Consider the following 24,681-nt stretch of genomic DNA (forward strand, 5'->3'; position numbering starts at 1 on the left):
TAATGATGTTGAATGTCTTTTCATGTGCTCATTGGCCATTTGTACATCTTTGGAGAAATGCCTATTCAAGTCATTTGTCTGTTTTTCAAATAGAGTTGTTTGTCTTTTAGCTGTTGAGTTGTCAGAGTTCTTTATAAATTCTGGATACTAGATGAGTGATTTGCAAAATATTTTCTCCACTTGTAGTTTTTCTTTACACCCTTTTGACAATTTCCTTAGATGGACAGTTTTTAATTTAGATAAATTTCCATTTGTTTTTTTTTTCTTTTCTGACTCATGCTTTGGCATCATATCTAGGGACCCAATGCCAAATCCAAGGTCATGGGAGTCCAGACTAAGATTCTAGTTGGTATCCTAACCATTCCCAGCATCTGATCTATAAATTCACAAAGGATGGATATCTTTCTGGGAAAATAGTCGTTGATAGCCAATAACTTGGATTTTATGGCCATTCTTGTTAACTTTGCTTCCATAGAATGAATTTTCTGAGTTTTGCTTTCTAAACTCTGAGGATAAAACCTTAATTAGATCCTGAAGCTGTCTATCATGTGGACCATTAACATGGAGAACTTCATGCCTGTATCCACCAAGAATACTTATCAACTTTTCTGGCTAGGTCCAGAGCCCCATCCTTATCATCTGTATCCTGAACTTGGCAGGACATGATGGGAGCCACACTTCTCAGGCATTCCAGTCCATGTGACCTTTGATTGGGCAAGATGTTCCTGCCTTCACAGTTCGGGAGCAGTGCAACAAGGGGGACAAGGCTTGGTGTTAAAGAGGTCCATACTTAAGTTCCATGTCGCTTTGTGTACATTGTTTAAGCTATCGAACTGGAGTTTCCTCATCTATAAAAAATGATTGTCTCAGTTTTACAGTGGGCATTTCATGAGAAGAAATATGCAAAGCACCTAGTACCATGCCTGATAAACTTTATGTGCTCAATCTTATTGTTGCTGTTATTTTTTACCTCCCTGTAAGAAAAATACAGGCTTCCCAGGTGACTCAGGGGTAAAGAATCTGCCTGCTAATGCAGGAGATGTGGGTTCCATTCCTGAGTCAGGAAGATCCCCTGGAAGAGGGAATGGCTACCCACTCCAGTATTCTTGCCTGGAGAATCCTATGGACAGAGGACCCTGAAGGGCTACAGTCCATGAGGTCACAAAGCGTTGGATACAGCTGAGCAAGCACGTGCACACTGAGAAAAGCAGCACATGTAGAATGAGTTTGGGAAATTTTTTTCAGTATTAGAGATTCATTCCATTTTTATTCTCAAAAGAAGGTAATCTCTTATCATTTAAACTAGGTACCAGAGAGCCTCAGATCACTAGGCAGAAATCCCCAAAGAACTAGAAAAATGAATGCTAAAAAGATGATATGTGCTCCACCATGAACCATCAGCGACCAGTTGATTTTATCAATACACTCTTCATCTTTTCAGTACCTTTGCACCATTCCCAGTGTACTTAAGATGCCCTCAAACCAACCAGTGAAGCCTCTTGATTCAACAATACACAATTTTTTTGAATATGTATGGCATTTCCTCTACTTATGTAAAAAGTGATGTTTTGTTCTTCTCCCAGAGTTAGTGATCCCACTCATTCCATCAGGGCAAATCCGCTCTCTGGGCTGTTTTCCAGCTCAGCAAATTTGACCTCAGCAAATCTGTCCCATGTTTGAATCTCTCCTCTTTGACAGACTCTGTCCCACCATTAAACACTCTAAACTTGCAATCACTCATTATTTCATAGAAGTCTCTTGTGTCTCTCCACTAGGTTCCTTCCTTGAGCTAGAAACCTTGTCACGATTATTTCATTTCACACTGTGTCTAATCTCATCCAAAGAGCCCAGTGAATTCTTGCTGGAGGTGTTTTAAGTTCAGTGCATTGAGATTTAAGCAATAGCCTCTAGAGATGGGACTTGTTCTCACTTTATAGCTGTTTAATAAATGATGAAATATTTGTTTGGGTTTTTTTGACCACAAAACATATGGGATCTTAGCTCCCCAGCCAGGTGTTGAACCTACATCCCCTGAACTGGAAGACAAAGTCTTAACCACTAGATTGCCAGGGAAGTCCCCTAAACTATGAAATAGTTCATAAAATATTCATTTTAGGTGTCCAGAACTATGAAATTTATAGCAAAAAGCCCTCTTTTCTTATTCAACCTTGTTATAAATTTCTAAACCATTTAGGTTGTTCAATAAAGTATCCTTTTGTGTAACTGCCAATATATTAATTTGCTGTGTATCATTGAGCAACTCATTTCTTCATCTGCTGAGTGATTTCTAAACTCCCTCCAGCTTTTCAGTGTCTAATTCTAGAGTGTATATGTGAGCAATGTTTTCCAAAGCTAAACAATGATGATATTGAACAGTTTAATTATCTGTGACTATTCAATCATACTCCTATTAAGTGTTACTTCATATGGTGTTTTGTTTGGTCTTTCAGTCTTGTCTGAACCTTTACCATTAACTCCTGAATCACTGAGCGTTTCCATCAATTCTGCAAAGCAGTGTTTGCATTTACAATGGACTGTCCACAACCTTGGTTATCATCAGGAATTAAAAATGGTTTTTCAGATACAGATCAGTAGATTTAAAGCATCCAATGTCATCTGGACGGTAAGTATTTTTATTCTTGGCTCAGTATTTTAAAAATCCTTTTCTAACACCATGATTTGTCTTTTATGACATCCTCCCCAGAATCCCAATCTGGAATCATTTTATCTACTCAGAACAGTTCTAAATAATCTCAGTTCTGTGTTTTTAGTTAAGAGATTACGGGGCAAATTAACATGACAATTTTAGTTTGGTAGTTTGGGTGGGTTGTGCTGTAAAAATAGATCAGTTCTTCTCTGTTCTCTATGAAAGCTGTTGGGGTCTATCCTTGTGAAGACTGGGTTCCAAAAATCCATGATCAGCCATCTTACTCCTCTTCCTTCTTCCTTCTCTGCCTACCAAAGATTTTTCTAAATCAGATGTAATAGTTTGGCAATTCTCATGTCAGTGTGGCTCTCAGGCAGTTTCTTTACTAATACCGTGCTGAAATACAAGGAAGAAAACGTTCTAGCATTTTCTGTTCTACCCAGCAAAGAGGTCTCCCATGGACCTTGTCAGAGAGTAACTTACCATGTCCTTTGTTGCCTCACATGTGGCTTTTTCTATAGCAAATTAAATTAAGAAAATCCTGAACTTCATACTCTTTTTGCCTTTGAATTATTTGGGATTGATGTTCTCTAGTCTGGTTTAAGTCACGGTTATGTCTGTTTTGCCTGATGCTTTCCCCTTTGCTGCATTGGGGCACTTTGGTGGTTCCTGTCAATGACCATGTATGGTCCAGGGAGCCCTAGTAACCTATGCCCACATCATGATCATTTATGATCATGGGAGGCTGAAGGACAGTGAACTATTTTCTCACTGAAGGGAAACAGAGAATTTGCCTAGAGGGGAGTGAAACGCGGCTGTGTTATTGCTGGGGACCTCTGCTTGCTAGTGGACAGCCACTGTCCTCTCAGGCAGTGGAGGCATGGGTGCGGGGACCCAGAGGGCCAGTTCCTTTAGTAAAGCATAAAGGCCACTAACTTTAATGGTTCCAGTTACTTTCATGATCCATCATCAGCTTTGAGATCTGAATGAGTGGCCTAAATATCATTCTGACTGTTGATTTAAGGTTGATACCAGGTCTATAATTCTACCCCAAGGGGCAGCTTCCTACTGTGAGAATTATTTGATTTCTTTTTTTTTTAAGGCCAAACACAGTAGTTTATTTGGGGTTTGTTAGGACTACAGGCCAGGAGACACAGATCTCAGAAACACTTGCATTGTGTTCCCTGGTTTTTGATTTTTTTTTTAAATTTATTGAGATGTGGTATAATTGCTTTACAATGTTGTATTAGCGTCTGCTATATAGCAAAGTGAATCAGCTATACATATACCTATATCTTCTCTTTGTTGGATTCCTTCCCTTAGATCATCAGAGAGCGCTGAGTAGAGTCCCCTGTCCTATAGGTTTTTGTTAGCTATGTATTTCTATGTAGGATGTAGATATGTCAATCCCAGTTTCCCAGTTCACCCCACCCCTCCGTTCCCCCTTGGTGTCCATGCGTTTGTTCTTTCCATCTGTGTCTCTATTCTGCTTTGCAAATGGGCTCATCTGTACCTTTTTTGTAGATTGCATACGACAGCAGTACTTGTATACAGCTGTTCCCTCCCCAGCCCTTCCTCCCGCTGTCCCTTTCTCGGGGATAATTTCTGTATTTTCATGTTTTTTGTATTATCGATGGATACACGTGTTGATTTGGGCCTAGTACGGTATTGAACAGAGGTCATGTCGAGGTTAAGAATTGCCTAGGGAAAAGAAATTTGAGTGGAGGGCTGGAGGAATTTGTGGAAAACTAGCACTTAACCCCATTATTGAAAGTAACATTAACCACAGACCAGGTGGACCCCTTTCTTAATTCTTCTAAAAGATAATTCTTTTTGTTACCATAGTAAAGAAAATAATGGTAGGAAAGCCTGAACCGACAGTTGTTCACATCTGTTTAGACCTTTGATTCAGGTACTAGTTTTCTTTTCAAGGTAAAAAGAGAAGCCTTTTTCTTTCTTGCTAAGCAGAAAGTAGGTTTCTTGCTGCTGAAATCTACTTGTAACCAACCAAGACTGGAAGTGTAGAGTTTTGCCTTGTCCATTACATGGTTCCCATAACATCCAGCCCAGCCTGACCCCTAGGACAGAGAAAGGTTTGTGATGCTGCTTTTTTCTTTCTTTTTTTTTTTTTTTGTCACTTATTCATTTGACAAAAGATAATCACACCTGCCTATGCCAGATGCCAGGAACAGGTAAAGAAAAATCAGCTTTGACTTGACTAGTTTGCAGCACAGTTGAGAAGATAGTCCAGGACACACACAGCAACACCGGGAGGACAATTTCAGAAAACCTGCAATGACCTACCCCTGACCATGCACACACAGAACTCTCTCCTTTTGCCTCCTGGGGCTGGGTGGTGTGGGACCCTCCAGCCTGAGGAAGGAACAGCCCCTCTCCAGGCAGCTCTGTTTCTGACTGGAGCCTTGGGCTCCACATGGGGTTATGCCCACATGCAATCTTTCCCAGTCATCAGTCGCCATGCATCCCAGAGCAGATGAGGCCATGAGAAGCTGTTGTCTGAACCTCTTGGGCCTGCAGTCAAGGACAGACCTAAGGTCCCCTCCACTTAAGGGTCAGAAAACCAGCTGAGAGAAGCTGCTTCTATCTGGACTGTAATCTCCCTTCATAGGGCAGGTCCCTGAAATGCAACCTCACTCTTGCCGAGAAGGAGCAGCTTTCGGTTCTCTTGGCTCCAATTGTGTGTTCCCAAATAAGCCAGTGGATAATAATAAATAAATATATTTATTTATGCTAAATTTATAAATTTATAATAAATTGAATATGTACCATAGATAAATAAAACAAGGCAAATAGATGGGGAAAAAGCTCCAAAATCACTGCGGATGGTGACTGCAGCCATGAAATTAAAGGTACTTGCTCCTTGAAGAAAAGCTGTGACAAACCTAGAACTGCGTATTAAAAAGCAGAGACATTACTTTGCCAACAAAGATCTGTCTAGTCAAACCTATGGTTTCTCCAGTAGTCATGTATGCATGTGAGAGCTGGACCATAAAAAAGGCTGAGCACCAAAGAATTGATGCTTTCAAATTGTGGTATTGGAGAAGACTCTTGAGAGTCCCTTGGACAGCAAGGAGATCAAACCAGTCCATCCTGAAGGAAATTAACCCTAAATATTCACTGGAAGGACTAATGCTGAAGCTAAAACTCCAGTACTTCGGCCACCTGATGCTAAGAGCCGACTCATTGATAAAGAACCTGATGCTGGGAAAGACTGTTTGCAGAAGGAGAAGGGGGGTGATCAGGTGGGACTCAGTGGACATGAGTTTAAGCAAAGTCCGGAAGATAGTGAAGGACAGAGGAGCCTGGTATGCGGCAGTTCATGGGGTCACAAAGAGTTGGACGTGACTTAGCAACTAAATAACAATAACAAATAAGCCGAAGGACAAGCGTCTTGACCCAGGTGCTTGCAGCTGGTCCAGGGACTCTGAGCTGGATCCCGGCTGGCGCCGACCACTCAGAACTCACCGCATAGTCTCACCTTGGCCTGGGTTCTGCCCTTGGCCTTTCTAGTCACATGCTTTCTGGTTCTGTCCATGGCAGGAGAAGGCAGAGTAGAGTAACCACTCAAGCTTGGAAGGAGGCCTGGAGCTTGAATCAGGGAGGAATAAACTCACTTCTTGGGAATGGATCAGTGACCTCACTTGGACATCATGTAAATGCCAGTTTTTCATGACTTACTGATGTCTGCCAGGGCCAAATTAAACTTGCCACTTCAATGAATGAAAACAGCCCAAACACAAGTCATCACATTTTTAAAAGTCACTGAATTGATGCATTCAAGGCAAGTTTTATCTCCTCCACAACACGGCTATAAAGACCACAAAGCACAACTTTGTGGTTAGACAGAATCCACACAAAGAGGGTCTGGGAGAAGCAGAGCTCATGACATATTAATGAACTGATGAAATCATTTAGCACATAGTTTTAGACTGTGGGCTCAGGTCCAGGCCTTGTTCAAGGCGTGGGGCTATCAATGCTGAGCAAAACTAAGGAGATGGTCACAAAGTTAAGAGTGTCCTAGAGGTAAGGAGTGCAGGTTGTTGACAATGGGCTATGGGTTGAGATTAGGCCTGACGTTCTCTAGCAGCTTGGAGGAAGGACAGTTGGAGTCAAAGTAGGAAAGAAGATTAGAAGCTAATTTAGCATGGAGAATGGAGAGGAATGTTCCAGGAAGATCCAGCTGGAGTGAGCAGAGGCCCTGAGTGAAAGGGGCTGGGAGCTTTCAGGCTTGAAAGCATGGGGCACGTGGGGTGGGCGGGACAGGGCCAGACCACATGCAACTCTGGGGGTCATGCTCAGGTATGGTTTTTTATCCTGGGAACAGTGAGAAGGGGTGATGAGATCTGATTAAAACCACTCTGGGAAAAAAAAAAAAAAAAAAAACCACTCTGGTTCCACAGTGGGGAGGAGTTGGGAGAATTGGAGGAGGTGAAGTGTGACCAGTTTGAATTGAGCAGTGGAGTTGGTCCAGAGGAGAAGGGCCTGGAGTAGGTGATAACAATGGGGAGGAGAGAAGTGACTGAATTCCTGAGGGGTATAGGAGGCGAGATCCAGTCTGTGACTTATTCGCATTATGGCAAGGTCACCACGACTGCTATAATGTTCATATTATAGCAAGGTCACTGATTGACTTACAGCCAATTTTTTGTACTGGTTTTTAAATAATGGGGAAAATGTACCCGAGATTGTGCACATTAAATAGTAAAAGTTGCATGGGTCAGGACCCCAAAACTTGTTACAAACAGTGTTTTCTAGGTATGTGATGTGATGTGCTGTGCTTGGTCGCTTAGTCATGTCAGACTCTTTGTGACCCCAGGAATGTAGCCTGCCAGGCTTCTCTGTCCATGGGGATATTCCAAGCAAGAATAGTAGAGTGAGTTGCCACGTCCTTTTCCAGGGGATCTTCCCAACCCACAAATCGGACCCAGGTCTCCCGTGTGCAGGCAGATTCTCTACCATCTGAGCCACCAGAGAAGCCCAAGGATACTGGAGTGGGTAGCCTATCCCTGCTCCAGGGGGTCTTCTTGACCCAATAATCGAACTGGGGTCTCCTGCAATGCAGGTGGATTCTTTACCCCCTGAGATACCAGGGAAGCCCTTTATAGGGGCAGGAATACAACAAACTGAAACATTGTAAGCATTTTACAAATGGGAGTTCTGTTTAGAGTGACAAAGGACATGCATGATTAGATGCCCTTCAGGTGGACTAAGCAGTTCTCCTTCCAGAATAGTGTTTGGTTCTGCCCAGGGCACCATTTAAGGCTGACAGCTGGGGGAGGGGAAGGCACAGTGGAGGGAAGGCCTCCAAGTTTGGCAGCTCCAGGTGGCATGTGGCATATGTATTGCCCCCTCCTCTTCACTGTAGGACTTGTCACTGGCCCTTAAAAAATGGATGCAAACTCAGTTTTCCCCACGAAGGGCAAGGTATCTGTTGTCCTTGTCTTACAGCTGTGGGGGCAGAAGGCAGGTATCCCGCCGAGGAGCATCGGTGCTTGGAGCTGTGGTCCAAGAAGAAGAATAAAACCAGTCCCTGCTCTTACGGTACCATATTCAAGTCAGGGTCTTGACCATAGATGAAATGCCACCAACTACCCACAGTAGTTGCGATTAGGCCTTACCTAAGGACACATATAGACTGAAAGTCAGGGAATGGAAAAAAGATAATCCATGCGAATGGGAATCAAAAGAAAGTGGGAGTAGAAATAATCATATCAGACAAAATAGACTGTAAAAACCGTTACAAGAGATAAGGAAGTATGGGAGGGAGGGTTTGGGGACAATCAATTCATTTCAGTCACTCAGTTGGGTCCAACTCTTTGCGACCCTATGAACCGCAGCACCCCAGGCCTCCCTGTCCATCACCAACTCCCAGAGTCCACCCAAACCCACATCCATTGAGTCAGTGATATCATCCAACCATCTCATCCTCTGTCGTCCCTTTCTCCTGTCCTCAGTCTTTCCCAGAATCAAGGTCTTTTCAAATGAGTCAGCTTTTCGCATCAGTGGGGGAGAATGAATACACGGATATGTATGCCTGAGTCCCTTCACTATTCACCTGAAATTACCACAACATTGTTAATTGACTGTACCCCAATTCAAAATAAAAAGTTAAAAAAAAAAAAAAAAGAAAGAAGGTGAGACTTCACTTTACCAACAAAGGTCTGTCTAGTCAAAGCTATGATTTTTCCAGTAGTCATGTATGGATGTGAGAGTTGGACCAGAGAGAAGGCTGAGTGCCAAAGAATTGATGCTTTCAAATTGTGGTGCTGAAGAAGACTCTTTTGAGAGTCCCGTGGACAACAAAGAGATCAAATCTGTCAATCCTAAAGGAAATCAACCCTGAATAATCAGTGGAAGAACTGATGCTGAAGCTGAAACTCCAATACTTCAGCCACCTGATACGAAGAGCCAACTTATTGGAAGAGACCCTGATGCTGGGAAAGACAAGGCAGGAAGAGAAGCGGGCAATAGAGGATGAGATGGTTGGATGGCCTTACCAACACAATGAACCTGAATTTGAGCAAACTCCAGGAGATAGTGAAGGACAGGGAAGCCTGGCTTGCTGCAGTCCATGGGGCCACAAAGAATTGGACTTGACTTGGCAACTGAACAACAACCATCATATGTAGGGGAGCTTGGGGAGAGGTGGGGGTGGGAAGAAACCAGAGGAAAGAGTAAGAAAAGCTTCATGAAGATGGGTGTAACGGGTTTGGAGGTTGAGACTAATTCCCAGTTCAGAGCAGGGGGATGGGGGTGGGAGACACTAAACCAGGGACACTACATGGGAAAACCCTGAGATGTAAAGGCACAAAGCTGTTCCAGCAGCATGGGGGCAAACCACCGGTTCTTGAGAGAAGAGTCCTGCAAGGGAGAAGCAGGTTGGAGTCAGACTGCAAATGGCCTTGGATGACAGGGTAAAGCATAAAAGGAGCCACTGAAGTTTATTGAATTTAAGAATGAAAATACCAATGTTTTAGAAAGATGAAGACTAAAATCTATGCAGGAAAAGCAAATTACATTTCAACCTGGACAAGCTTCCTAAGAGCACAATGTAAGTTCTGCCTATGTGGTTGACATCTCTGGGTACTAAAGACTGTGAAGGTGGGAGCTCAAGGAAGGCGGTGTGGTCTATGGGGCCACCACATCTGAAAAGACTAGAGACAAAAACCAAGGGAATCACGGGGAGTGATCTATTAACTTCTGGGCGACAGTGGAACACCTGGGTACCATGAAGGACTGCTAGCTCTGCTGAGGTTTGATCTGATGAATATTAGAAAATTCTTATCAATCTTGCTTATTTTTAAAATGGTGCCTCAATTAATTCTCTAGTTTGCAAGAATTTTCTCAGCATGCTCTTGTGACCAGAACTGTGTGTACACCTTCTTTCTCTGATCTTTTTCCCTAAGACTCAAGTAGTGTCTATTCTGTCTCTCACTTGGTTCTTGTGATCCCCCTGGAACTGGAGGCCCAAAGAGATTGGGAGCCAAGTTTTCAATAGGCAGGAGGCTATGGCTGGTTCCTTGCTGAACCGTCGGAGCATAGGAACTGGCTGACTGGAAACAGACTGAGCTTGTCCGTATCCTGGAGTTATAGTGGACACTTAGGTGTGTGCTTTAGGATAAGTCCAGCCAAGCCATTTTCAGGACTGCATGGTTATATGCTTCAAAGTTTTTCTTTATTTCTAGGAGAACTACAGGACCACTGTGACTCGGAACCAAGTCCTGCACTGGAGCTGGGAGTCTGAGCTCCCGTTGGAATGTGCCATACACTTTGTAAGAATGAGGACTATGGTGGATGATGCCAGGATTCCTGTACCCAGGTTCTGGAGTAACTGGAGTTCATGGGAGAAAGCAGATGGTAAGAAGTGAGGCTGTAAAAGAGTGAGGGGGTTTACTATCTAATATTTCTTGGGGATCAGTAGTCAAATGGTAGAAGTCCTTATTGAGGAACTCCAGGTAGACACCAGCATTATTTATATTTGTTCCCTATTGCAACTAAAAAGCATGGATGTGAGACTTGCCACTGGGAGATAGAGATCTCAGGATTTTAATATTCTTGCCTGGAAGATTTCTTGGACGGAGGAACCTGGCAGGCTACAGTCCGTGGGATCCACAAAGAGTCAGACACAACTGAGCACATATGCGTTGGACCCAAAAAGCATGGATGTGAAACTTGCCACTGGAAGATAGATAGAGGTCTGAGGACTTTCCCTCTGAATTTATTCATTGAGATAACTATGCAAGTTCAGACAATGTAGGATTCATTTTCCACATGTGTGAAGTATGTACATTATAGAATGCTGAGTGAACAAAGAAAAATATAAGTTGCACATATATTTTTATTAGAACAACACAAAATGTGTATACAACTAGAGTAGAATTTGGGAAGCTTTTTCCATCAAGGATAAGACAGGAAATATTTTAGGTTTTACAACCCTACATTCTCTATCGGGGCTATTCAACTCCACTGTTGTAGCATGGGAGCTGTCATAGGCAGTGTGTAAATGAATGGTTGTGTTCCAATAAAATTTTATGTACAAAAAGCAGATGGTGGCTGGAATTGGCCCTTGGGCCATAGCTTGCCAACCCCTAATGTAGAGACAAGGGAGGGAAATATGGAAAACTGGAAGTAATTCTTCATTTGAGTAATGAAATCATGGGTAATTGTGTTTTAAATATCTCTTAATTTTGGTTATTTTGTTGTAATTATACTTTAGCATTCTTCACAATTTTGTATGCTTCAGCTAAGCTATAGGTTAGCTGTAAAGCAATGTCATCTGATGCTCTCGACTATATACCTTGATAGGTTGTCTGAAATTCCTACCGAGAGAACCATTCCTTAGCTAAGTATTTATGCAAATTTAACTCAGACTGATAACACTTTAACCCGCAAGAGACCCAATGATTAGTTTAATACTAACAGAATAAAATCTGCTTCCTAATTGCTGCTTTCAACACTATATGTATTTAGTTGTCACATCTGCCCTAGGAAATACATGTAATTCTCATCCCTTTTTCACACATGAGGAAGTGGAGGCACAAATAACTTTAAAAAAAAATAAATTAAGGTTATCAGGCCACTAAGTGGTGGAGCCAGAACTCTAACCTGGAAAATCTAGCTCCATAGGCCATGCTCTTAACCATCACATCCTATTGCTGAGAGACACACTTAGAGAAAAAGACAAAAAGAGAGAGGTTAAAAAGATAGTAACAGAAACAGAAGGAACAACATTATCAACAACTTTGGTACAATGGACTAGGTTTCTCAAAATTGTAACCTCCACACTAACCCCAAAATTGATAGAAAAGCTGATTATGCCTGTAAAATTTTTATTAAATTATACTTGATTTATAATATCATGTAAATTTCAGGTGAATAGCACAGTGATTCAGTTATATATTTATATGTATTTTTATCAGATTCTTTTCCCTTATAGGTTGTTACATAATATCGAATATAGTTCCCTGTGTGATATACTAGGTCTTTGTTGGTTATCTGTTTTATACACAGTAATGTTTATATGTTAACTTGAAACTCTTAATTTATCCATTCCCTGTACTCTTCTTTCTCCTTTGGTATCCATATGTTGGGTTGTTTGTTTGTTTTTTTGTTCTGTATCTGTGTGTCTCTGTTTTGCAAATAAGTTCATTTGTGTCATTATTTTTTCTTTTAGATTCACATATAAGTGATATCATATGTTATTTGTCTTTGTCTGGCTTTCTTCCCTTAGTGTGATACTCTCTGCTGCTAAGTCACTTCAGTCGTGTCCAACTCTGCGACCCCATGGACTGTAGCCCACCAGGCTCCCCTGTCCATGGAATTCTCCAGCCAAGGATACTGGAGTGGGCTGCCGTTGCCTTCTCCAGTGATACTCTCTAGGTCCATCCATGTTGTGCAGATGGCATTACATCATTCTTTTTTACAGCTGAGTAAAATTCCATTTATATATATGTATATGCATATAATATACATATACGTATATACACATATACATATATATGTATATATACCACATTTTCTTTATCCGTCTCTCTGTCAATGGATATTTAGGTTGGTTCCAGGCCTTGGTTATTGTAAACAGGCCTGCAGGGATCTTTTCAAACGATGGTTTTCCCTGGTGGCTCAGATGGTAAAGCGTCTATCTGCAATGCTGGAGACCTGGGTTTGATCCCTGGGTCGGGAAGATCCGCTGGAGAAGGAAACGGCAACGCACTCCAGTACTCTTGCCTGGAAAATCCCATGGACAGAGGAGCCTGGTAGGCTACAGTCCGTGGGATAGCAAAGAGTCAGACACGACTGAGCGACTTCACTTCACTTAGTTTACTGGGTGTATGCCCTGGAGTGTGATTGCAGGATCATATAGTAGCTCTGTTTTAGTTTTTTAAGGAATCTCCATATAGTTCTCTAAAGTGGCTGTACCCCAGTGTTGGAGGGCTCCTATTTCTCCACACCCTCTCAGCACTTATTATTTGTAACTTTTGACGATGGCCATTCTGAGTGATGTGAGGTGAATCCTCACTGTAGTTTTTTTTTCTTTTTCATTGTAGTTTTGATTTGCATTTCTCTAATAATGACACCACCCTTATGGCAGAAAGTGAAGAGGAACTAAAAAGCCTCTTGATGAAAGTGAAAGAGGAGAGTGAAAAAGTTGGCTTAAAGCTCAACATTCAGAAAACTAAGATCATGGCATCTGGTCCCATCACTTCATGGGAAATAGATGGGGAAACAGTGGAAACAGTGTCAGACTTTATTTTTGGGGGCTCCAAAATCACTGCAGATGGTGACTGCAACCATGAAATTAAAAGACGCTTACTCCTTGGAAGGAAAGTTGTGACCAACCTAGATAGCATATTAAAAAGCAGAGACATTACTTTGCCAACAAAGGTCCATCTAGTCAAGGCTGTGGTTTTTCCAGTGGTCATGTATGGATGTGAGAGTTGGACTGTGAAGAAAGCTGAGTGCTGAAAAATTGATGCTTTTGTACTGTGGTGTTGGAGAAGACTCTTGAGAGTCCCTTGGACTGCAAGGAGATCCAACCAGTCCATCCTGAAGGAAATTAGTCCTGAATATTCCTTGGAAGGACTGATGTTGAAGCTGAAGCGCCAATACTTTGGCTACCTCATGCGAAGAGTTGACTGATTGGAAAAGACCCTGATGCTGGGAGGGATTAGGGGCAGGAGGAGAAGGGGACGACAGAAGATGAGATGCCTGGATGGCATCACTGACTTGATGGACATGAGTTTGGGTAAGCTCTGGGAGTTGGTGATGGACAGGGAGACCTGGAGTGCTGCAATTCATGGGGTCACAATGAGTTGAACACGGAGCGACTGAACTGAACTGAGCATGGCCCCACCCAGCAGAACAAGTTTTCCCCTCAGTCAGTCTCTCCCATCAGGAAGCTTCCACAAGCTTCTTATCCTTCTCCATCACAAGACAGACAGACTGAAAACCACAATCACAGAAAAGTAGCCAATCTGATCACATGGACCACAGCCTTGTCTAACTCAGTGAAACTATGAGCCATGCCATGTAGGGCCTCCAACGATGGATGGGTGATGGTGGAGAGTTCTGACAAAATGTGATCCACTGGAGAGGGGAATGGCAAATCACTTCAGTGTTCTTGCCTTGAGAACCCCATGAACAGTATGAAAATAGTTTGCATGGTGTTAGAGAATGTTTTAATTTTGTTGTTTTACATGTAGCTGTCCAGGTTTCTCAGTACTGCTTATTGAAGAGACTGTCTTTTCTCTATTGTATATTCTTGCCTCCTTTGTCATAGATTAATTGACCATAGGTGAGTGGGTTTATTTCTGGGCTTCCTGTTGCATTGATCTATGTTTCTGTTTTTGTGTCAATGACATACTGTGCTAATTACTGTAGCTTTGTAGTATAATCTGAAGGCAGGGAACCTGTTTCTTCCAGCTCATCTTTTCCGTCTTAAGACTGCTCTGGCTACTTAGGGCCTTTTGTGTTTCCATACAAATTTTTTTGTTCTAGTTCTGTGAAAGATGCCATTGGTAACTTGATAGGGATTGAATTGGATCTGTGGATTGCCTTGGGTAGTGTGGTCATTTTGACAATATTGATTCTTCCAATCTAAGAAGAGGGTGTATCTTTTCCTCTGCTCCTGTCTTCTTTGCTTTCTTTCAAGGCTGATTATTCCTAATCCCCAAAGTACTGGTTCTCAACTGGTTGCGCATAGAATCACCTGGGAACCTTAAAACAAAATCCTACCCCCCAGGCCACTCCACTTGGATGACCTCAGTGATGGCAATGTTAGAGCCCTGGTGGGCCAGAAGCCAAATTGAAGGGCATGAAGTGATCAGGAGGTGATGACAGGTTAGTGATAGGTAGAGGCAGCTCCTTGGGGAGTGGAGGAGTGAGTGGAGGGGAGGCAGGAGGCAGGCATGGAGGATGATGAGTGGGATATACAGAAGGAAGACAGAAGTGAAAGGAGATACTTGGGTGGCTGGGTCTGAGAAGCTGGAAGAGGAGTGATTTATAGGACGATTTAGAGATTATGAGGGACACGTGGGTCGGGAGCTGGGCAGAACCTGGTGGGTGTGAATGTGACTTTGCTGCTTTCAGGGCGAGTGAACTTGAGCTCAGTCCTGCCTGTCCCGTTGCTGTAAGGCGGTGAGGATGACAAGAGAGAAAACACATAAGCACTGAACATGGGACCTCCTACATGGCTAGCATCAGTAGAGAGCAGCTACTGCTGTCCTGGAAACCGGCCGATCACCGACAATAATAGGGTCATCCACAGGCCACAGGGCGACAGTCGCTGTGCTGTCTCAGCAGTGAAAACCAGAGCAGTGATGTTCCCGTAACGATAAGAGTGATGGTACACAGGACTTTTTTGCACACAACAGAGTTTATAGATTTTTAGGTTCCTATTTTCTCCAGGAGGTAGAAAAAGCTAAGGTTATCTGTTGAGAGTGAGACAGGAGGGGACTGGTTTGAATTTGAGCCCAAGTCTCACTGAGCTGTCTCCTCTTGTCTTGCAGTCCAGAGTTCGCTTGGAGATCATCCACTGTACGTTTTCCCTAAAGACAAGCTGGTGGAAGAGGGCTCGGATGTCACCATTTGTTACATTTCTAGGAACCATCAAGATAACATATCCTGTTATTTGGAAGATGTACTGACATATGGAAAACAACTTGATCAAAGTGTACAGGCATTCGAGTTGAAGAACGTTTCTTTCGTTAGGAAAACTGGGACCAATTTCTATTGTCAGGGCCAAGGTGTCACAGAGGGCGTCGTTCTTTTTGTCTCAGGTGAGTGGACCCATTCTCTGTGTCCACCCCCCTTCCCATTTCCCGTGGAAGAGATCAAATCTCCTTTCCCAGAAGAAAGATTTCTACTTGTGGCCTCTGTTGTGTTTTGTTTTCCCAAGCCTTCTGGGAGAGTCTCTGTCAAAGATACTCTGAAGCAATCCTTGTCGGATTTCCTGTTGTTTTCTTGAGCTTACTGAAATTTTAGTCCTAGAAATCGAGTGATAAAAAGGAGAAAGTTCAGGTCATGACCTGGACCGCTGAGATAATATCCTGCCCCGTGTGAGCCACGCTGCAATGACCACAGGATGGCGGGCCGGGGAGGAGAGAGGCTGCAGGCGGAGGGCCCTAGAGAGGCGGCCAAGGTCATGTCGGAAGACCCGGGTTTGAATCTTCTTCCCGTGACTGGGTGCACCGTCTTGGCCAAGTTTCCCCTTCTGCGAACCGGTCTAGTAATGGTTGTTGTGAGGATCACAGGAGCACGGGCAGGGCTGTATGATCCATAGCCACACACACAGGACTTCAGCAGATGAGGCCTTTACTGCTCTTAACCGGGTGGTGGAGGGGAGAGGAGGCAGCGTTGTATTCCTCTTGTTGATCTGTGTACGCTTCCCCCTGACCTGCCGTGGCCTCCTGTTTTGTCTTGAAGCCTCTGCCCTCCCCCCACACAGTGAGGCAGTACCTGCAGCTCCTCCCTCCCTGCTTCCCCTGCCACGGGCCATCTCCGGGCTCCTGGACGCTTGCTTACCCATACCCCTTGTGTGTCCTCTCAGAACAGCAGTGCCTTGGGGACTTGGAGATGCCACATGTACGTTCCTTAGAACTCTCAGCCTTCAGCTGCTGAAGTTAGCAGGTTCCCCAGATCTGGCTTCCTGGCCTCCTAAGCACAACCCAGGCTCTCGAAGCCACAGCATCCAACACGGAACTACCAGGCAACACTGACTCCATTCATCCATCACTTTGCTCATTCTCTCTGCGCGCCGCCAGACTGCTGATGCTTACTGGCCAGCTCTGGGGCTACCAGTGCAGACCTCATACAGTCAGTCCCGCTGTCCCTGGTGACAGCCCAGCGAAGCACCAGGGAGGGAGGGAGAAGGGGCCAAGATGAGGTACCTGAATGTGACTTTCTGGAGCTGCTGATGCGCTGGCCTCTGTTGAAGTAGACTTTTCAGTGTTCAGAGCAACTCTGTGGCCTCAGATCCCCAAGAGAGCTTTCCATTTCCCTTGTGTTTCAGCAAAGGGCTTCTGCTTACTGTTTCATCTGCTTTTTCTTTGTATGGACAGAAGTGCTTGAAGAGCCCAAGGACTTTTCTTGCGAAACCCGGGACCTGAAGACTTTGACCTGTACTTGGGATCCCGGGGATGACACTGGCTTGATTCAACTGCCTTCCTACACTTTATTTGAATTGTAAGTGAGGTCTGGTTACATTAGTGACAGACTCTCCCTTGTTTGAGGTGCTTCTGACAACATAGCAAACATTTTCAACAAATATTTTCAGACCACCTTGCCAGGGTCAGGAAGAAATCCTTAAGGGGTCACAAGTATATAATACTTTCTATCCAAGTTTTGGGAAAGGAAAATGGAGCATAAAAATAATAAGACCATTAGTTGTGAATCTTGCTGTGAAATAACTCCATATGGTGATCTAGATTTACCTAATTTCTAACTTTTTAAGAGTACCCAAAGTAGTAAACTAAGGAAAGTTTTCACAACCCACAAGGGGAAGTCAGCAATTCATCCTTACATATTTAACCACATAAATCAAGTTTTTTGAAACAGTATTTTCATCATCAGTATTTGCTGGTGATGGATCGATGCTGTTGTGTGGAATATAGTTTGAAAGCCACTGAACGTGTCCCCCCAAGGGATTCAGGGACACACATCTGTGTTGACAAAAGTGTAAACCCTGAAATTGTTGTGTGTGTGTTTTTTTTTTAAGATTTTCCGGGAAAAAGACACTTTGTAAACACAGAAACCGGTGTGATTGGCAAGTAACTCAAGACTCACAAGAAATGTATAACTTTACACTCGTGGCTGAAAACTACTTTAGAAAAAGAAGTGTCAGTATTCTTTTTAACCTGGTCCATGGAGGTGAGACTTGAGTGTAGCTCCTGTGGTCACTGGCATAGCTTTGTTTGACACATTGTGTGATCAAGTAAATGTGCTAGAGATTTCTGCCTAGTTCACATGCTAAGTAGAAGTTTTAGTTTGTAACTATTCTTCATGCCACGCTTCTCTTCACGGGTGCATGCATGGCCCATGGTCCCCATTATTTGTTTCTGTTGATGATGTAATAAATGCCGAGGAGCCTGCCTCCAGTTCAAACTAGAAATCTGACAATAACTTATGTCATCTCCCATCCCACAGGCCCCTGTCCCGCTCCTTCCACTAAGGAAATGACAGATTTATTTTGTGTGTGCTTGTGGATATATTCTCATTTCTTATGAAATCCTGTTTTTATTTTGTTTTAATACATATCAGAGATATTAAGTTATATGTAATAATCCTAGTAATTGTTCTTATATAATATTACATTGCTAACACTCATATTATTCAGTGGTGCTGTAGTCCATTTAGTTTCACTGCTATAAAGTATTTCTTGTGTAAATATACAGTATTTTATTCATGCATCTCCTTTGATGGGTTTTCAGATTGTCTCAAGGTTTATGCTCTTGGATACAGTGTTAATAAGAGCATTTTGATATATATATCCAGTAAACACCAATAATTGTTTTGTTTTGAGTGGATACCTCTACCTAAGAGTAGAATTGGTGAGGACTCAGAAAATGTAAATGTTCAACTTACAAGATAGTGCCAAATTCATTTCCAAAGTGGTTGTAGCAGTATATTCTCTCCAAATCAGTATTGCCGCCAATTCATTTTTGAATTGTTGTCATTTCATTTTTGTCAGTTGAATGAATGGAAAGTGGTATTTTGTGATGGTTTTGATCTGCACATCTCTGAAGCTGGATATCTCTGTCTATGTTTTGATTACACCCCCTCCTCTTTTATGAAATGCAGAATCTTTAATCATGCTGTTCATTTTTTCTGGAATGCTCATCCTTTTACCTTCTTAATTCTACACATCATTTAGATTTCAATTTAATTATCACTTCTGTCAGTCAACTAATTACAGGGTGATGCCAATCCAGTAGGCACTTCAGATCCAGCTGTGAACGGAATTGAGTAATTGCCCCTAATGAGTATATGTGCTGGGGGAGAGGGTGGAGAGGGGGTGTGGAGACACACAGTAAATATATAAACAAGTTAATAGCATAACTCCAAGCATTGCTAGGTCCTGTGAAGACGGTAAAATTGAGGTAGGAGGGTAGAGAATGCCTGGGGTGCTGCTTCAGTTGGGATGAGGGCACTGAAGGGTAAAGAGGCAGAAAACCTTTAGAGCATTTGGAGCAAAAGGAATGAGCTAGAAAAGGTCTCGGAATGGGAACATGCTCCAGGTGTTTCAGGGACAGAAAGAACGTCCTGTGTCTCTCCTGTGAGAGAAGGGAGCTTGGAGTGGTGGGCAGTGGCTGGGTCACACAGCAGCTCTGGAAGGGGGTAAGATGGAAGGTGCTTTTATTTCAAGATATTCAGTTGATATTTTTCAGTTCTAAAATTTCCATTCTTTTTTAAAAACTAGTTTTTTCTCCACCAAGAAGTGTTTTCCTTCTGTTCATTTCAGGTGCATTTACTTTTACCTCATGGATCTGTTTTAAAGTCTTTATCTAATCATTGTAGCTTCAAGGGAGTCATCTTGATGCATGAGTCATCTCGAGGTTGATATCTGTCGACTGACTTTTCCCTTTGAAATTGGTGGCATTTTCTGTTTTTTGGTTTTGTTTTGTATGTCAAATGATTTTGGATTCTATTCTTGCCATTGTTAAAGTTACTTTAGCTAGACTCTGGATTCTGTTATATCCTCTTTGTTGGGCCACCTCTCCAAGTTTCGACTCCCCTCTACATTCTTCCCTGCTTTTGTTTAATTTTAAGAGTCCTCAGTTTCTTTTTATATTTTTTCAGAGTTTCTGATATAATCAGTGAGAGAGAAAGGCTGTAGTTGGCTTACTCCATCTTAGCTGCAAGTCTGATTTTATTAGTTATTTTCTCAAAAATAAGCAAAAGTGCTTATTGAGTAAATCATTGAAAAAATGAAGTGCCTATTTACCAAAGTCTTTTTGGATCTATGCTTGAGTTTTTTTAATTTTTTAATTTATTTTGGCAGTTCATCCAGTGGCTCCCTATAACTTATTCCCCAAAAATGTCAGTGCTACAAATGCCACCATGACCTGGAAGGTACATTCCATAGGAAACAATTCTGCACTTTTGTGTCAGCTTCAGCTCCTTGGTGAAGGAAAAGTGATACAAGTAAGAGGTTAACTTTCTATTTTCAAAAATTTCTTTATGTCTGAACAGAGACTAGTGAATATAAAATCTCTTGAAATTTTTATTTCTGTGTGGGTTCAAATGGAAGGGATCACCTGTTTACAAGGTCCAGGAATATCACTCAACCACTAAAAGGAATGAGAAATGCTGGGCTGGAAGAAGCACAAGTTGGAATCAAGATTGCTGGGAGAAATACCAATAACCTCAGATATGCAGATAACACCACCCTTATGGCAGAAAGTGAAGAGGAACTAAAAAGCCTCTTGATGAAAGTGAAAGAGGAGAGTGAAAAGTTCGCTTAAAGTTCAACGTTCAGAAAACTAAGATCATGGCATCTGGTCCCATCACTTCATGGGAAATAGATGGGGAAACAGTGGAAACAGTGTCAGACTTTATTTTTTGGGGCTCCAAAATCACTGAAGATGGTGATTGCAGCCATGAAATTAAAAGACGCTTACTCCTTGGAAGGAAAGTTACGATCAACCTAGATAGCATATTAAAAAGCAGAGACATTACATTGTCAACAATGGTCCGTCTGGTCAAGGTTATAGTTTTTCCAGTGGTCATGTATGGATGTGAGAGTTGGACTGTGAAGAAAGCTGAGTGCTAAAGAATTGATGCTTTTGAACTGTGGTGTTGGAGAAGACTCCTGAGAGTCCCTTGGACTGCAAGGAGATCCAACCAATCCATCCTAAAGGAGATTAGTCCTGGGTGTTCATTGGAGGGATGATGCTGAAGCTGAAACTCCAATACTTTGGATACCTTATGCGAAGAGTTGACTCATTGGAAAAGACCCTGATGCTGGGAGGGATTGGGGGCAGGAGGAGAAGGGGACGACAGAGGATGAGATGGCTGGATGGCATCAGTGACTTGATGGGCATGAGTTTGAGTAAACTCCGGGAGTTGGTGATGGACAGGGAGGCCTGGTGTGCTGCAGTCTATGGGGTCACAATGAGTCAGACACGACTGAGTGACTGAACTGAGCTGAGCTGAACTGAACTGAAAAGGAATGAAAGTGGGTCATTTATAGATACATGGATGAACCAGTCTGTCATACAGAGTGAAGTGAATCAGAAATGGGAAAACAATTATCATATATTAATGCATAATGTGGAATCTAGAAAATGGTGCAGATGAACCTATTTCCAAGGCAGAAATAGAGATGCAGACATAGAGAATGATTTGGGAGATTGGGATTGACATATATACCCTTACCATGTATTAGGTTGGTGCAAAAGTAATCATGGTTTTGCATTGTTGAATTTTACTGTTTGATATTAGAATACATTCTTAAATAAATGTGGTTATGATATGCATCATTTTAACATGCACTTCTCACTTTATGTTTTTTGCTAATGACTTATGACTTGCTATTTATTTTATATTTATTTTAGACTAGGGAAATGATGTTAGACAAAAAGCAAATTCAAGCGATTTTCTTATTAGAGTTCAAAATGGGCCATAAATCAGCAGAGGCAACTTGCAACATCAACAACACATTTGGCCCAGGAACTGCTAACAAGAGTATAGCACCATGGTGGTTCAAGAAGTTTTGCAAAGGAGACAAGAGCCTTGAAGATGAGGAGTGCAGTGACTGGCCATCGGAAATTGACAATGACCAATTGAGAGGATCATTTTACAGCTACAGGAGAAGTTGCCAAAGAGCTCAGTGCTGACCATTCTATGGTAATTCAATATTTGAAGCAAATTGGAAAAGTGAAAAATCTCCATAAGTGGGTGCCTCATTAACTGACCAGAAATAACAAAAATTATCACTTTAAATTGTCGTCATTTCTTATTCTATGCAAAAACAATGAACCATTTCTCAATTGGGTTTTGATATGTGATGAAGTGGATTTTGTATGACAACTGGTGATGACCAGCTCAGTGGTTGGATCTATAAGAAGCTCCAAAACACTTCCCAGAGCCAAACTTGCACCAAAAAAAAAAGGTCATGGTCACTCACTGTTTGATGGTCTGCTGCCTGTCTGATCCACTACAGCTTTCAAAATCCTGGCGAAACCATTACATCTGAGAAGTATGTTCAGCAAATCAATGAGATGCACTAAAAACTGCAGTTGCTGGCATTGGTCAACAGAACGGTCTCAGTTCTTCTGCACGAAAATGTTTGAATGCACATGGCACAACCAATGCTTCAAAAGTTGAATGAATTGGGCTATGAAGCCTTGCCTCAAGCATCTCAACAATGTTTTGCAGGGAAAATGCTTCCATAACCAGCAGGAGGCAGAAAATGCTTTCCAAGAGTTTGATGAATCCTAAAGCACAGGGTTTACGCTCCAGGAATAACCCAACTTATTTCTTATTGGCAAAAATGTGTGGATTGTAATGGCTCCTATTTTGCTTAATAAATATGTGTTTGAGCCTAGTTATAATGATTTAAAATTCATGGTCTGAAACCACAATTACTTCTTCACCAACCTATATAAAATGACTAGTGAGAAGCTGCTATATAGCACAGGAAGCTCAGTTCAGTGCTCTGTGATAACCAAGAAGTGTGGGATGATATGAGGTGGGAGGGAGGTCCAAGAGGAAGGGGATATATATGTGTGTGTGTGTATATATATAATGTATATGTATAGATGATTGATTTCATCGTACAGCAGAAACTAACACAGCTTTGTAAAGCAATTCTATTCCAATTTAAAAAAAAGATCTAGGAAATTAATCATAAACTTTTAGAATTTAGAGATATTTTTCCTCAAAGAACTAGTTGCACTCCAGGTCTAGATGTTCTGTGTGTGATTTGGGTTTACAATAAAGTGTGCTCACCAGTACTTCTGTCTTCTTCTTCCTCCCCACCTCATCTTTCTCTTTTTTTTTTTTTTTTTTTTTAAATCAAGCAACACAATATCTCTGTCAGGGTGAATGGTGAGTACCTCTTAAGGGAACTGGAGCCGGACACAGAATATATGGCCCGTGTACACTGTGCTTATGCCGACCACTTCTGGAAATGGAGTGAATTGATTAGCCAAAATTTCACCACAGCTGAAGCTGGTACGTTCAGCTCCCTGACATCCCAAGAATCTAAACTGACTGACAGGAGATGGGTGGGCTTCCCTGAGAACTTCTGCTTGTACCAAAAACTCAGGGCAAAGTATTACAGCAGAGGCTGAGTACCATCTTTCAAAAAAAAAAAAAAAAAAGTGAATTTAATGCCTAATGAAATGTGGGAGGGAAGACATCTACCTCAGACATTTATTTGCCAAGTTATTTCTACTGAACATTTTCTCTGGGATTTTTAGTTTTCCAAAATGGTTTCTCAGCTCCTGGTATTGCTGGATTCCTGTTGGAACTGGGGCTCTGTAAATAAGTTGAACTTTTCATTCAGGCCTGGGGACAAACAGTAGCATTTGTGCTGAGGAAAGCACCGATCTCATAGAAAACAGCCTTGGGCTGTGTTTGGAAAGGTAGTTATCTGGAAACTTAATCATCATTGTTAAGTCGTTCCAGCGACAGCAAACTGGGAGCCTTCTCTTGATGCTCTCAGAGGTTGTTTCCTCAGTAATGACTGAACAGAGAGTTTTCCTCCCAAATAACTACGTTTTAGACCACAAGTATTGCCCAGGAGATGAGAGGGCCCAGCCCTGCATTCATCTCCTTCCAATCCCACATAGTAGTCATACTATTGCGCAGTTAACACAGGAGGCAGCCTGGCCCCTAGACTGGGGAGACGCGCCTCGTTCGCAGTTAATGAGCAGCAGAGACACAACAGTAACCAGAGCACCGAGTGTTTAGTGTGTGCCAGACGCCGCGCCGAGGGGTCCCCGTGTTTTCCTCAAATCCTCCCACCGCCATGCAGTAGGTCCTCGTAGTCTCCTCACTCAGTGGGTGAGGCCCGGAGGCACCGGGAGGATGAGGAGTTTCTCAGGCCCCGCCAGCAAGCGGCGGAGTCGGGACTGCGACCCACACCCAGGCCCGCCGACTCCAGAGCCTCCCCCTCACCCAGAATGCAGGCTGCCTGGTGTGTCTCTCGGGGGTGCTATTACAGCCTGGAGAGCTTGTGGATGCAAATCCGGGCTGTTTTGCTGCCTAAGGAAGGATTATATAAATTTATTTGATTCCATCTTCTTATTCCTGTCTGTAGGCTGTGGAGTTTTTTCCTGTTTCAGCCTGGAAGGGACCTTTTAAAGCGCTCTGGCTGAGGGGGTAGCGAGGGGAGTGCCCCAAAAGCCACACCTGGGCTCAGAGGTGCTCAGTGGCCTCTTCCCCTCGTCGGCCCCCCGAAGAGTCCAGTCGTTTTGTGCTAGTCGTACAGACCCCCCAAGAATCCCTGGGGCAGAGAACCCTGTTCCTGATGGTAGTGAGGTGTATTCCTCAGTTGCGGGCTTCCCAGG

General features: G+C 42.7%; 1 protein-coding gene across 3 annotated transcripts in view; it reads left to right on the top strand.

Moving 5' to 3' along the window:
- The window catches only part of OSMR (oncostatin M receptor), a 62,542-nt gene that overhangs the window by 22,534 nt on the left and 15,327 nt on the right, over positions 1-24,681 (top strand). For all 3 annotated transcript variants that reach the window (XM_065905132.1, XM_065905130.1, XM_065905131.1), the window contains exons 3-9: positions 2,451-2,623; positions 10,354-10,525; positions 15,676-15,945; positions 17,227-17,350; positions 17,883-18,034; positions 20,166-20,308; positions 23,188-23,341. In XM_065905132.1, the coding sequence (XP_065761204.1) occupies positions 2,451-2,623; positions 10,354-10,525; positions 15,676-15,945; positions 17,227-17,350; positions 17,883-18,034; positions 20,166-20,308; positions 23,188-23,341 (1,188 nt within the window). The remainder of the gene's footprint in view (positions 1-2,450; positions 2,624-10,353; positions 10,526-15,675; positions 15,946-17,226; positions 17,351-17,882; positions 18,035-20,165; positions 20,309-23,187; positions 23,342-24,681) is intronic.

Source organism: Muntiacus reevesi, chromosome 14 (genome assembly GCF_963930625.1).
Source record: "Muntiacus reevesi chromosome 14, mMunRee1.1, whole genome shotgun sequence".
Lineage (NCBI taxonomy): Eukaryota > Metazoa > Chordata > Mammalia > Artiodactyla > Cervidae > Muntiacus > Muntiacus reevesi.